At 44.8% G+C, this 14,814-nt stretch overlaps 1 protein-coding gene and 1 non-coding gene across 2 annotated transcripts; both read left to right on the top strand.

Moving 5' to 3' along the window:
- The first annotated feature begins 4,181 nt into the window (after positions 1–4,181).
- TRNAS-AGA (transfer RNA serine (anticodon AGA)) lies at positions 4,182–4,263 on the top strand. Its single transcript has one exon. It is a non-coding gene; the product is annotated as a tRNA-Ser (tRNA).
- A 1,318-nt stretch (positions 4,264–5,581) lies between these two features.
- LOC136532167 (uncharacterized) lies at positions 5,582–6,788 on the top strand. The gene is made up of 2 exons (XM_066524769.1): positions 5,582–6,042; positions 6,145–6,788. The coding sequence occupies exon 2, from the start codon at positions 6,236–6,238 to the stop codon at positions 6,716–6,718; it is 483 nt and encodes a 160-aa protein (XP_066380866.1). The 5' UTR covers positions 5,582–6,042; positions 6,145–6,235; the 3' UTR covers positions 6,719–6,788.
- The last annotated feature ends 8,026 nt before the right edge of the window (positions 6,789–14,814 follow it).

The following is a 14,814-nucleotide window of genomic DNA, read 5'->3' on the forward strand; positions in this document are numbered from 1 at the left end:
AGTCTTCCACAAAATGCACGTCTTACCTGACCAAATTTGCTGTCCAGTTCATACCAACTTGCCCCTGATTCATTTTCAGTGAGAACAGCTATGGTTACAGATCCAATAACTTTGCATTTGCACATAGTGTCCCAATCATTATTGTTATGGTTACCTGTGCAGAAAGTAGCAACACATGTCACACGTTTTATCACAGCAATTCTGGTATCAAATATTCTTTTTCGATGTTCTCAACTTTTTATTCAGAGCCACATGAATTCAGTCGTACTTTACCTCCTTATTTCATTATTGAACTTATACAGTTTATTGCTTGTTAATCTTACTTGAATCATTAGCACGTCATGTTAATGTCACTCTGAGGCTAGCGCCTGGGACCCGCACGCCAGTGACTCAATCCTAACTTGAATTAGTATCCCAGCCGCTATGATGCTTCGGAGAAGCTATGATGCTTCCATCCGTGCAGCACAAAGCATATGCACGCCATGTACTCCCAAGTTTAATATACTGCTTGCTAACGGTACTTTACATTACTTTCTGTAGGTTGGTATCCACAACTCAAAACATTGAGTTCGATAGGTCTAATTTACGTACGCTGTCATGTGGACCACTAATCGTGAGTGGGGTTGAGGTGGGATGTTGTACGTCGTGGGAAAATTTTCTGTCACATGATTATGACGCAGCAAAGCGCTTTTGTTTCTATTTTATGTACTTTTGTATCAAAATTCTCAATGTCAAGCAGCAAAAGGAAACGATTTCGCTGTTCCTTGAAGCTTCTAAAAAGCTGACAATTGTAGTTCCTACTAGCAGTACTGCAGTGGCAAAGCAACAGTTTTGTATCAGAACAAGGCTGGCGTACACCCTGGGCCATCTCTAACGGAGCATTTGTCTAGAATATCACACATGAACTGTTGCTGTTCTCTCACGCTTGGGACAGACAAGCTAAGCAGTGTGGATGAATGTCAGTGACTCCATAGTAGTAAATGGGACCGGAAAGATGGATACAGTGGCTATCACGGTATCACCTTTTCGGCTGTCCGCGCACTTCAAAATTCAAATGCAGTGAGCATTGAGGAACTGAAGACGCTGCTGTTTTGTTGCTTACCTCAACCGGGAGTTGTTCGACCAGGAAATTGAACTCCTCTCCCCACAGAGGGTTTCTCTGGCTGGGCACCATGGAACTGCACAAACAGTGTGGGCAGCCTCACTTCATTCAGAATCAGTCATTCACAGCTCGCTCTGAAGAATCAGCTGTGGAGGGAGAGGGAAGCAGGTAAACCACCTGAAACGCTTCTGGTCGGCGCAGGAGATGACGGCGAAAGGATCGGAGCTGCCGTCCAAGTTGGCGCCGATCAGGTACTTGGCCGAGAGCAGCTCCAGCTGAAAAGCATAGATCGATGATGCATATGAACTGAACGCGTAAAAAACAACACAGGCATGCGGGTGCAATCATCGATCAGAGTTGCCAAATGCCATGGGCCATGTGGCAGTATAGTTACCTTGATGACGTAGCCGCCGCCGCCGCCGCCCTGAGCGCAAGTGATTTCAGAAGCCGCCTCTCCTCTCGCGCGGGTCCGGCCGCGGCCCGCGGCTGCTGCGGTGGCAGATGAACGCGCGGACGAGGCTGCTGGCGTGTTGCCGCTGGCGGCCGTGGACTTGGCGGCGTGCTGGTCCGACGTCAAGAGGAAGAGGATGAGCGCGGCGATGAGCAGCGCCGTGGCGGAGATGGCGACCTCGGCCTCCCACAGCGACGGCAGGAGGAGGCCCAGCGCCCACGACAAGCACTGACCCATCGCCGGGACCGGAGGATCCGAGCGAGAGGCTGCAGCGGGGAACGGAGAACGCGCGGCGAGGTGACGATTTCTAATCGTTCGTCTACTCAAATTCGAAGGCGTTTGTGGGTTTCTGGGAAATGGTGGGAAGCAGAGGGAAGGGAAGGCGATCGGCGGAAGGCCTGCCACGGCCAGTGCGCTGGAGCATTTAAAAGTGAGCGGAGCGCGCGCGGGGTAGTCGTCGGTGAGAGCTACTAGCGGCAGCGGCTGGCGGCGGGGAGCCGAAAGATGCAATGATTAGCAGGTAGGTGCGTGCGGCTGGAGGCCTGGAGGGCGATGGCCGAGCACAACGGTGCTCCACGGCGTGCACCGTTAAGGCCATTCTTAAGGGATGCCGTGGGGACCTCTTCGTCACAAACTGTACTTGTTTTCTTTATTACTGAGCGGGTCAAGGAGGGGGGAAAAGGTAGCTGTTCTTAACACATGTCAAGCAATTTGTTTTACGATATGCAAGCAATCTGAAACAAACATAGCCCACTTCCAAAAAAAAAGTTCGTTACAAACAAACATGTCTCATGTTGTAATAATCTATACGCGAGATTGTTGGGTTAAGAAATCACCGAACATCGAAGTTTGAACAAAAGGCAAAGCTGTATTCATTTCATCATGATATTGTATATGTTAGAGGGGGTATTTACAGAGACTAAGTCTTCGCATTTTACATACAAATGACCATTTTGCCCTTAACCAATATATTTACAACCATTTTCAACTACAAGGGTGAAGTGGTCTTTTTCCTCTTCTAAGCCTTCATTCTTCAGCTTTTGGTCTTTAATCTTCTTAGTGTCTTCGTCACTTGGACTTAGTCGATTTTCAGTTTATCTCTTAGTCTTCAAAATGTCCAGCGAAGTTAATTCTTTGTCTTCGCTTGATTTTGTCTCTTTCTTCCTATGGGCGAAGATGAGGTTTATTGAGCGAAGACGAATTCTCTCTTGCGAAGTCAAATTTCTAACTTCGCTCAGCTTCTTTTCCCTGCAGTCAAACTTTGTTATGAAAATCATAATTTTAACTCTGAAGTTTCAGGGGCTAAGTTTTTTTTGGCGAAGTTAAATCCCCAACAGAGATTGTTACAGTCCAACAATATGCTCTCCTAGCCTGTAATATACAGTATGTATAAGATAAAATAAATAACATTAGATGAGTTGAAGGTGATACGAGACAAAATATATAATATTAGATAGCAACCAGCTCTGTTGTTGCATACACTCATCTATGATTGGAATCGGCCGTCGAGTGTATGCTGCATTAGTCAATTAGGAGCAGTAAAGCAAGAGTTAAAAGCAACTAAAGTTACATCATGAGCGAGGCTCATTATAAGCTCTTGGGGGGCCAAATGTTAATGCTAATAGCTACTGTAACACTAAAGGACTAAACTTGGCACTAGTATCACCTCATAGCTATCTACTTAATGTGAGACCTGAAATCCAATGATAAGCCACACTAGTAGAATGACTAGGCACTGGAGTGCACATCAAAAGCTTGCCACTTTGGAATTGTTAGCTCGTGTAAGCTCCTCCATGGGTCAGAGGATGATACCATCTTGCTCTCAGAAGGCTCTGTCTAGCTAGGTGTAAAGAGAAGAGAATATAAAAGAGCCGTACGGTACAACGCTTTGGTAGAGAATCCAATCGTTTCCAGCTTCCTGCTATCATTACATTCAACCGCACACCAACTCATTCCTATCTTTCATCGTTCCTAAATCATTCCATTCGTCCAAATCATGACATAAAAAGAGAGGGAAAAAAAAAGAATTGTTCCATTCGTCAGTCGCCGCGAGCGGCTGGTCCAAGCACAAACGACCCCGGCTCGGCCCGCTCTGGGTCTCGGCGACGCCTCGCCTCATGGCCTGCTTGCGGTGGATGCGGCGGACCAAAGCTACGCCCACGCTGATCTGCTGCTGCTCAAAGCGCCCACGCGGCCACGCACCACGCACGCACGCACGCTGATCCTTGTCCCGCTGACGCTGTCACGCAGCCCGCCGAGATGGCCGGCCCGGGCCCGGGCCCCGGCTGAAATTCGAGTGCGGTCGGGGCTGCGGCCTGCGGGGGCTGGGGCGGGGCGCGACGCTGGTTTTCCTGCTTGACGGTTTGGCCCTGGGCGGCTGGCCCCCTGGTATAGCGAGTCCCCGGACTCTCGGTTTCCGCTCGGCTGGCTGCGCCACTGCTCACAAGATACACACCAGGCACCGCGCCGTTGCTATGCTAAACAAAAAAAAAGTACCGTCCCTGACATTTGATATCTGTCCATGTTACGTACACGGTTCCCATGATTATTTATCTGGACTCTCCAAGTAAACATTGGATAACAGATGTTCTCCAATAAATATGTTGTAATTTAGCTCCCGCCATCAAAGTGGTCGTGCCGGAGTGGTTATCGGGCATGACTAGAAATCATGTGGGCTTTGCCCGCGCAGGTTCGAATCCTGCCGACCACGCCTTTTTAATAATATTGCATTATATTTTTTTTTTCTCTTTTCAATTTTGTTTCAAAGAACGTGAACTTTTTTTTTTACATTTCAGTTTCGTCAGAACAGTGAACCTTTTCTTTGTTTTCAATTTTGTTACAAAGAACATGAACTCTTTTTTTTGGGGCACTTTCCAATGTAAAAATAGTGAACATTTACTTTAATTTTCAAATTCATTAAAAACACGATATTTCCTTAGTTTTTCAAATTTCTCATTTAAAAATGGTACTGCGTTCAACCATCCACGCGTTCCATTGTCCTCTTCCTCTGATTTCAACTTTCAGTTTCATCAACATCTCTACTACATCTCTAGCATTCAATCATCCCTTTTTTCATTATATAAGCACCAGTAACTGCCCAACAGATAGCTTCGAAATTCCACACACTCACCAAACTAATCTACATCTATCTACAAGATATTATATGATATAAATGAGGGGATATCGCAGCCCGTCATGAAATAAATGCATTCCTCCATTTCGCTCTGCTTGATCGGATTCCCCCGGAGTTAAGCAATCACACAATAGGCTATCTGAAGGAGATCAATGCTTGAGCACTTGATTAATGCATGACATCAGGTGTTTTTGCCCTGCTTCACTCTGACAAGGGCCGGGTTAGCAGCCCTAGTAGTACTTAAAGGAGTGCGTGATGAGGGATTGAGGGTGTGACTCCAGCAGCACACAATCCTCTCGCCACAGACAAGAACTGGTCCGTCGTCGTCGTCCTCGCGAGACGGGGATGAGATTGAATAGCTTGCTTTTGGGTGAAATGGAGGCTTCTCTCTCGGTGCAGCCACATGAGGAGGGCGCCTCGCCGATCCAGTCAAGGTGGGGGTTTCTTCATCATGCGTGAGTGATCATCTCAGCGCGGTTTTCAATGTGAAGACCAATCGCAGCTATGCTGCTGTTAATAAGCGATTGGATTTATATATATGTATATCTCCTGACTGAATCGTCAAGAGTTTGTTGCATGAAACCAGTGGCGGAGCTAGTATTTTTTTATAGGGTACGTTGAACCAAAATTTTTATATATAAATCGGTAAATCTATTTAGCAATGTGGTAAAGTATCATTAAAATTGTCACACAATTTGGTACACAACTACTAAATAACATAATAAGTCTCAAATTACCATACAAATAGTTCAAATAATACACGAATAGTTTGGAATATGCATGATAGAAACTTAAAGACCAAATAGGATTACAACACTACTTTTTGAGAGCCTACACTAATAGTTCAACTAATTCATCCCTAATTCCCACTGCGTACTACAGTACAACTATGTAACTACATCAATTGAACTAATTTGAAGGGAAATTAAACAGCAGCCAGCTACATAAACTAGAACGGAGGGAAATTAGGGTTATCGATTTGGGGAAAATTGCGAGGAGGAAGAGGATGAAAGGTAACAAGCTGCTAAGTGGCGGTTCCTTTGCTGTACGTGGCCCTCAGCAGTCGTCAGTTTAGCAGTGAGGGTCCCCGGACGCCTGCACCAGTGACGGAGGAAACTCCAGCACAGCAACACAGGATAGGGCGCCTGGCGCCTCCGGCCAGCCGCGGGGCGGCGCCGCAGTGACGGGGTGACTGGCAGGCCGGGCCGCCATGGGCTGCGCTTGGCCACTCCTGCCTGCTGTGGTCGCGAACTCGTGATTCGCGCGGACCGCGGAGGCGGCGACGTGAAGAGGAATCGCGGAGGCTCGAGGCGTCTCGGACGCTCGCTGCTCGGTTGAGATTTTTTTTACAGTGAGGTAGGTGTATTCTTAGGCTGGGCTTAGGGTATGCCTTACCATACCCGGACAGCCCGCTGGATCCGTCTATGCATGAAACGCTGATGAGCTGATTTGGTGCAGGGATGATGGTAGCGGCGTCGTCGTCGGGCGCGGAAGGAGCGTCTCCAGGGCGCGCCCCTCGTGGTTCCGTCGCGCGCTGGGCGGGCTCCTCATGTGGAAGCACCCCGCGGCCGTGGAAGCGCCGGCGCGGGCACGGGAGCGCGCGCCAACGGAGAGGCCGCGCTGGCGCTCGTCCCTCAAGAAGGCGGTGGGGTCGGCACTCGCGCGCGTGGCGTGCGTCTGCGAGCCGGTCTGCTCCGGCGTCCGTGACGACGACGTGCTGGATCCGAGGAAGAGTCGGCGGCGGCGGCGGAGGAGGGTCCGTTCACCCCCGGAGACTGTGCTCACGGGAGAATCGGAGGACTACTGGACATTCGCTTTCAGGGGGAGGTCGTCGCTGACCGACGAAATGCTGATGCGGCGGTTCGTGCTGGAGGAGGACGCCATGCGCCGGCGCATGGAGATGCGAGCGGCGGCAGGCCTGTGTTGGGTTCCGCCGGGTCCCAGCAGACTCAGCCAGATGTCGCTGGCGGACGACGACGACAACGGCGGACGAAGCAGGAGAGAACAGTTCGACCTCGCCCCAGTGCAGTGAAGCTCAGTCTCTCTGAGCTTGTTATGCATGCTTGTTTGATTTCGGCGTGCTATTTGGTTCCATGCCAATTACTCTATCCGGCAGCCGTTCTAAATTGTAAAACATTTTGGCTGATATATTGCTTATACTACTTCTTCCATTTGTTTCACATTGGCTTTGTCCTAAGTAAAATATTATTATTTTTGACCAACCATTTTAAAAAGTTCTTATAGTTTCACAACATATGAGTTATATGTTACGAAAGTATTTCTCATAGTGAATTTCAAAATATAAATTTTATGGCATGAATCTATATAATTTTTTTTAAAAATAATAGCCAAACTACAAATATTTGACTTAGGACTAAGATAATATGACATCAATAAAAAATGAAGGAAGTATGTGTATTTGCATATACACTATACTTAGATATATATAGTAAAAACAATAAATTTAAAAAATAAAAAACATCTTATAACATGCTGCATGCCGGATCAACCACGTTGTAGGGCCATAAGCTTATTTGGAAGGCTCTGTTACGAGTCAAAAGTTTTCTATGGCTGACTTTCCGTCGTAGGCACTGGACTGCAGACTGACGAAGAAGACATGAGCTGGAGACGAGGGACAACTGTTTCCTCTGTGACCGAGAACCAGAAACGATAGATCACATCATTGCCTCATGTCCTTTCACTAGGGAGCTATGGCACTATGTCATCCAACACTACTGAAAACACGTGCTTTACTGAAGGCCTGAGGCTTTGTCGAGGGCCAAATCTCGGGCACTCGGCAAAGACACTCTTTGCCGAGAGCCAGCCACATGAGCCCTCGGCAAAGAACGGCCCTCGGCAAAGAGGCCTTTGCCGAGGGTACGGCCCTCGGCAAAGACAGGCCCACGGCAAATCAAATCTTTGCCGAGGGCATGCCCTCGGCAAATTAGGCCCGTTGGGTCACGACGGCCATTTCCCGTCAAGCTTTGCCGAGGGCCACCCGTTAGGCCCTCGGCAAAGGTTATTTTTTCTGTGAAACCAGCTTTTTCGGTAAATTTTTTTTAAGTCTTTGCCGAGGGCCCTAGACCAGGCCCTCGGCAAAGATTTTTTTAAAACGAGTTTTTCGGCCAAATTTTTTTTATAAATCGCCTTTGCCGAGGGCGAGGATAGGCCCTCGGCAAAGTTTTTTTTTATTTTTTTTAATTCTTTGCCGAGGGCCACGGGCTAGACTCTCGGCAAAGAGCCCTCGACAATTTTTTTTTGGTTTTTTTAGCCCAGTTTTTTTTGTGGTGCTACAATACATTGTTTTGAACTCAATTTTAAAATTTAAGCCAATTTTGATTTTGTTTTGTATATTTCCTTAATTTATTTTGATTCTTTGATTTTTTTCGAATATGTCAAATTTGAACTGCAGGTGCATGGAATATTGCAATGTAGTGTTTCGAAAAATGTTATTTATGTTAATTGGTGCATGTTAAGTCCCTATCCACGAACTCGCATCAAATTTCGCACATCTTGTTCGCGTAACATGATGACCGACTTGCCAGAAAAGTGTTTTAAAATTATATAAAATCCATACGAAGTCCGAAAATCACGAAACTTGGCGAGATGTTATGTTATCGCATGTGCAGGCTGTGGTAAAAAATTGAGAAGGTTTCGAGCGAGTTGCGACATCGGATGCCTGAAACCCAGACATCTCCACATGTGATCATTGCAGGCCGAGCTGCAAGAAACAAGAAGGCAAAGTCAAGAGCAGAACGTGGAGCTGACCGCACAGCTGCAGGCCCAGAAGGTCGCGTTCGAGGCCGCGCAGAAGCAGATGGCGGAGATGATGGTGATCATGCAAAGTCTTGAACAAGCATCAGGTGTACCTGTGCAGTTTTCAGCTCCTCCACCTCCTACTCCTGCAGCTACTCCTGTAAGTATGAAAGTTCACTTTTCGCTTGTGCTTTGCATGTATGTCGGCCTTCGTGCCGTTGTGGATGTCGGCGTTCGTGCCGTTGTGGATGTCGGCGTTCGTGCCGTTGTGGATGTCGGCGTTCGTGCCGTCGTTTCTTGCAGGTTTTGAAAACCTCCCCGTGTAGGGGAGGTGCTGCCGAAATTTTCAATTGAGTCTAATCTTTTTGTATTCCTAGATTACTAGATGCAATCTCTAAGTTTCAAAACTATTTTCCCGGATTACTCACACATGCAATCTCTGCTCCTTTGTGCAGCTTCCGTCCGCGGGTTCCAATCAATCCGCTAGTGCGTCACCGGATGATCCTGCTTTTCCTTCACCATCGTCTCATAGGCTAGCTTGATGAGGACTCGTGCTAGGTGATGTGGTTGGACTTTAGCGTGATTTTTGATTTATGGTTGTGACTTGTGCTTGGATTTCATTAACTTGTCGTAATAAACATGTGAATGATGATGAACATGTGACTTGTCGTTGTAATATATTGTGATTTGTGGTTCACAATTATGGTTGTGATATATTGCGAGAAAATGGGTTCTGTGTGATATATATATATGTATATATATGTATATATATGAAATGCTTGTGTCGATGGAATGCAAAAAACAAAAAAAAATAAATAAATTTCTGTCTCTTTGCTGAGGGCAATGATCAAGGCCCTCAGCAAAGAAGGGTCCTTTGCCGAGGGCCCTAGCAATAGCCCTCGGCAAAGATTTTTTAAAAAAATCCTAAAAATTTCTTTGCCGAGGGCCAGGGAGCAGGCCCTCGGCAAAGGTTTTTTTAAAAAAAATTCAAAAAAAAAACTATTTCTTTGCCGAGGGCCCTTGCAATAGCCCTCGGCAAAGGTTTTTTTTTGAAAAAATCCTGAAAATTTCTTTGCCGAGGGCCAGGGAGGAGGCCCTCAGCAAAGATTAAAAATTTTTTTTTTGCCGAGGGCCGGCCCTCGGCAACAAAAATTCAAAAAATAAAACTATTTCTTTGCCCAAGGTCGGCCCTCGGCAAAGAAACCGCCAATGACGCCGGCGCGTGACGGCTTCTTTTCTTTGCCGAGGGCCGTCCTGGCCCTCGGCAAAGGCTTTGCCGAGTGTCCGATAAAGGGCCCTCGGCAAAGACCCCTTCGCTGTCTCCTGGCAGGTGTGGAAGGAAAGCAATGCACGCTGCTTCAGGGACTCACCGTCTACGGTCATCGAATTGCTTCGGCTCGTCAAGGAGGAAGCAGATCGTTGGATTGAGACAGGCGCCAAGGGGCTAGCCGCCTTAGCAGGCAGATAGCTTACAAGCTTAAGATCCTACTTGTTATTTTCACAATGTAGCCCCAAACTGTTCAAGCGCCGGCAACGACACCTCCTATACTTTATTTGCAAACTCTACTTAATACAATGATACACAATTTTCTTTCGTATTCTAGAAAAAAAAGAAGGGAGTATTATGCACTATGTAACGAACTATTCGTTAAGATCAAGCTATTCTAAGCCAATTATTATACAATGCATAATGGACCAGGCGTTAATTGGTTTGAGCGTGTATCTAATTATTATTGCACAGTGGTTATGAACTACCCATTACTAGCGTGGTGTTTCTGTTGGATGTCAATTATCGTCCAAGAATATTAATTTGAGTAACAAAGATATTCTTTGCTTAGATATAGTACCTAGTTTTATTTACTTGGTGCAATTTTGGCGAAAGTTGATCGTCAAGTAGTATTAGTAACTGAGATGCCAGTGGATCTTAACCCAATTGTCAAAGTGCTACTCAATATTGTTAAAACACTATTAGAGAGTGATTTACAATTTTTTAGAAAATCCAATGACATTTAAAACATGCTCCTTCTGAGTGGCAGACTAAGAACTATTACAGGGTTAGCCATTAAAGACAAAAATACTAATAAAATAGTATGTGTATTTTATACACTCTTTTACGCAACAAATAATGGTCACCAGTATGCATGTTTTCTTTCATTTCCCCTTGTTTAGAATTATATTTGGAAATATATAGTGATGTGTGAGCCGGGTATAATATTCGTTTGATATCTATTGTGATGGATTTGTTGTCACTAGCAGAGAAACGACCTTTCATCTCATGGCCAAAAAGTATTTAGTTCCGGTTTAAAAATTGCAACCGTGGCTAAATGGAGGACTGGACCTTTAGTCTCGGTTTGTAATACAAACTGGGACTAATTCTACCCTTTAGTCCCGGTTGTAACGGTTACCAAGGTGTGTCAGAGGCACGTTAGTGCGAGAATCTTTAGTCCCGGTTTGAGACATGAACACAGACTAAAAGTGTGACTTTTAGTCCCGGTTTGAGACACGAACCCGGACTAAAGGTACCTCCTATACTGTAGTGTTGTTTGTTGTTAGGAGTTGTTTTGGTTTGATCTAATTATTTGAGGTGTGCAATTAATTTTTTATTTATTATTTTGAAGCTTTTTAGTTTGATATGCCAACTATTGTGGAATGATATTTGTATAGCACAGATACACATTGGGCTATTATTACTATGATGTATGACCAAGTATTTTTTGCACTGTGTTTATAGAAGGCACTTGAGATTAAGAGTTTTGAACCAAAATGAGAGAATGTACCTATAATATGTGGGTTCTTTTGTTGCACTTGTTCTTTTAGATATAACTTTTAAGAAACAAATCTAGCCAATCACAGCACATACTTATTAAGTGTATGTTTTAAGTTTGTTCTACATATAACATAAGCATTAACATATTTTGAAAATAACCCCATACATGCATGCGGCAACTTGTATCCATTGCTTCTCCATGCATAAATTCTAGGATGCTCTTAGAGTATAGCTCCAAGTGTGCTTCAAAATCAAACCATGTGATGCTCACTGAAGTACCGAACCATTAACATTGTAGCATTCGAGCCAACCCTATCAGAGCCTAAATTTGATTATGCAGATGAGTCAAACTAAGGCATCCAGAGTGTTTAATACCTCTAGGGACCTTAAGGCATGAAATGATCAAATAGGGCCTAGAGGAGTGGAAGTGGTTGTTGAGTAGGACGACCTGCAAATTAAACACTATCTTAGAAACAAGTTAGGCCACTTGCAGAAAATAATCCATATAGATTGTTGCTGATGCTTCACAAGTTTGCGAAGTATTCATAGGTGTGAGGTTGCCTACTTACAACCATGTCGAGAAATTAGATCAACAAAGTTTCTTGGGTTGCTTGGGTGTTCCTTAACCTATTCTAGAGGTCACATGCAACTCAAAATTAATAGAGAAGTAGATTGGGCTTAACTCTAAAAGTCAACACTTTACAACAAACTCAAAGAAGAAGTTGCAACAGAAAGAAAGAAGCCAAGTACACGAGAAAAAAAAGATTTATCCAAGGTTTAGACATTCCACTAAGGTGTGCCTACATCCTCATTGTTGTGGAAGCCATAGAGGCTTGGTCTCTCTGAATCCTATCCACTTCTCAAGGAATCCACGAAGATCAAGCTTGAGGGTACTTACTAGAGTTGTCGGGCAATACAAACTTCCTGGAGCACACCACAAGCTTGGGTACTTCGATAGGCAACATTTAGCCTTCTAGGAGTGAAGCTCCAAGAGTAACAAACACCAATCCATGGGTTTGATGAAGAGATGAGTGCTAAAGAGATGGAATTTCAGTCACCCCCACTCAAGCTCTCGCTCATCAAATCCTAGTCAAATACAAAAGTGGGAACAGGGGGGAAGAGAGGAAAACATCCTAAACACTATAAAGAGTTCTTATCTAGGGTTTTGTCAAAACTGAATAAGGTAATTGTTAGAACGGGTGGTGAGGTATAAATAACCACCCGCTAAAAAGAGTCATTGGCACAATCAATTTGCAAACAGTCCATGCAGATGCATAGATAATCTGTGACTAGACACCATCTTGGACAATTTGCTTAGACTACAACAAAGAGTCAATCAACGGATAATCCGCAAAAATGCATGGATAATCTGCAACTTGACAGATATTTCAATGGATTATCTGCAACACTTTGGTATAAGGCTACATGTTGTCCAATTGCAGATTATTCGCAAACGAATGAATTACCTGCTAGTGGACATAGTAAAAAAAATAGATTTTATAGCCCAACCCCAATAGTGCATGTGTTGCATCAAGTGTATCTCAGGTATTATTAGTTCAGTTGAGCACTTTTGAATGCTAGTTTATGTAAAGGTATCTCTTGACAGTACAACATTCTAAACACAATTCTAAGCATTACAATTTTTTAAAAAAATGATCTTTATGTGGTATTCTTGCTTTTCATTTTTGAGGGGGACTAAGCACATATGCCTTGTCCATTTGTGCTTAGACTATGTTCATGGCTCAATAAATGCGTTAGATCCTTAATTAAGAATCATCAACACTAAAACCTACAATAAGGCTTGAATTCACTTTGAAGGTGGGTCCCATATTTTCTATGGCCTCCTTCTCTTTTGTAGGATAATGGTACTAGACCCTAAGGTGGGTCCTGCTTCACATTTAAAATGAACCATATGTTGGCTTGCTCCATTTCCCCATCTTTTGGTCACATAAAATCATTGCCCAATGGAATTCCCCACACTCATCCATGCCAAATCTGTACCTTGTTTAGGTGTGTTGGCGATCTCTTGCCACCAATGGCGAAGCCCATGACCCCTCCTTGCGGATCCCCTGCATGTTGCCATCATGGAGGTTCTCTTTCTTAGCCAAATTGGGCGGCATCCATGAGCTCCAATTCTAGTAGAATTGCACAATAGTGACATTCTGGTACCCTCCGCTAGCACCACAATGACATAGCCTCAGTGCTAGATATCCACCATGCTAGAAATCCTCCAAGCACATGCTCTTGCGTGCAAGCCTCCTTCCCACGATCCACCACTTCTTCCCCAGCGGATGTGATGAGGGATTGGCACTACTAATTTTTTTTATTCCTTGAGTTTAGATCTAAGCCAATGATCGAGTCATATGTGTTTTTGGGTTAAGTTCAACTCTCTGTTATGTATATGATCGCCTCTATGAATGCCAACTAGGACTTAATAAGGCCCTAGTTATTTCCCACACTCTGGATGCCCTAAGCTGCATAAAATAATGTATCTTGCACATGGCCGTTGTACACCACTCTCTTGTCAATGCTAGTAGTGGTGGAGCTTGATCAAACAACTAGGAGGAGTCATTCTATGTAACTGAGTATTAACAACTCATGAACAGTAAAAAAAATTCACTGTTTAGCAAATGGAAATTTCCATTATATTGGGCAGGGGAGCCGTGGCCCAGCTTAGCCTTAACCAAGCTCCACCCCTGAATGCTAGCACCACTTAATTGGAGCGCACCTTTCGCTGATCCCAAAGCTATAGTGTTTGGCAACGTTGAGTGTGTTCATGAGGTGCTTCGCCTCATTGTTGAGTGGTTTTCGATGCTCACCAACGTGTTGGTGGATGAGCACCGCTCAACAGTGGGTGTGGGTGGTGTACTGGTGTATGTTAGCCTCCAAACATGGCGGCCACATTGAGCCTCCATGTGAAAGAGCATGGCCACCAGCCCACCACCTCCTCGATGGAAACCACAACGAGGACACATCCCCTCAACACACTTGTCCAAGGCATCTTGCACTTGCACCACCACATGCAACCTGATATCCAATGCTGCAAAAATTCTAACTAATCAATCCGCTATAGCGCTCTCGAGCTCATTGATCAGTTGGGTCCATGTCCATATGAGCTAATCTACTTAGTTCTAAGCCTAATTTCTGGATCTATGTTTGGATTGTTGGGAGGGGTAGTGAGGGGGGTGGGGGAAGAATGGGGAATGGATATGAAGCTTGGCTACAAGGGGGATAGTATGGATAGTTGAGAGTTTTTTTACTTTAGTATGGGTCCCACAACAATTGATGTGTACACTTCAGAAATTGAACTATGCTTATGTTCGCTTTTCATGCATGACTGACATGCACTAGCATTGTGGATGCCCTTAGCTAGACAAAAGATTATGACAATGTGGAAGCTTGTTTTGTTATACACGTAGTTTGCCTTGTAAACTATTGCATATTTCATGACAATTAGCTAGCAATGTATTAGAACTTTTGTGTAAGCACTATTTTGATGGAGCTACCTAAGCGAGGCATGTTTGGTTCTTCTCGTCGCATGGCCTTGCCTAGTTGGCGTGGGCAACAAGAAGCTCGCCCAGCGAGGTGAGCCAATTTGGTTCTCT

Source organism: Miscanthus floridulus, unplaced genomic scaffold (assembly GCF_019320115.1).
Source record: "Miscanthus floridulus cultivar M001 unplaced genomic scaffold, ASM1932011v1 fs_542_4_5, whole genome shotgun sequence".
Lineage (NCBI taxonomy): Eukaryota > Viridiplantae > Streptophyta > Magnoliopsida > Poales > Poaceae > Miscanthus > Miscanthus floridulus.

Coding starts and splice junctions, on each gene's coding strand:
- LOC136532167 (XM_066524769.1), top strand. CDS start 6,236: ATGTGGAAGCACCCCGCGGCCGTGGAAGCGCCGGCGCGGGCACGGGAG.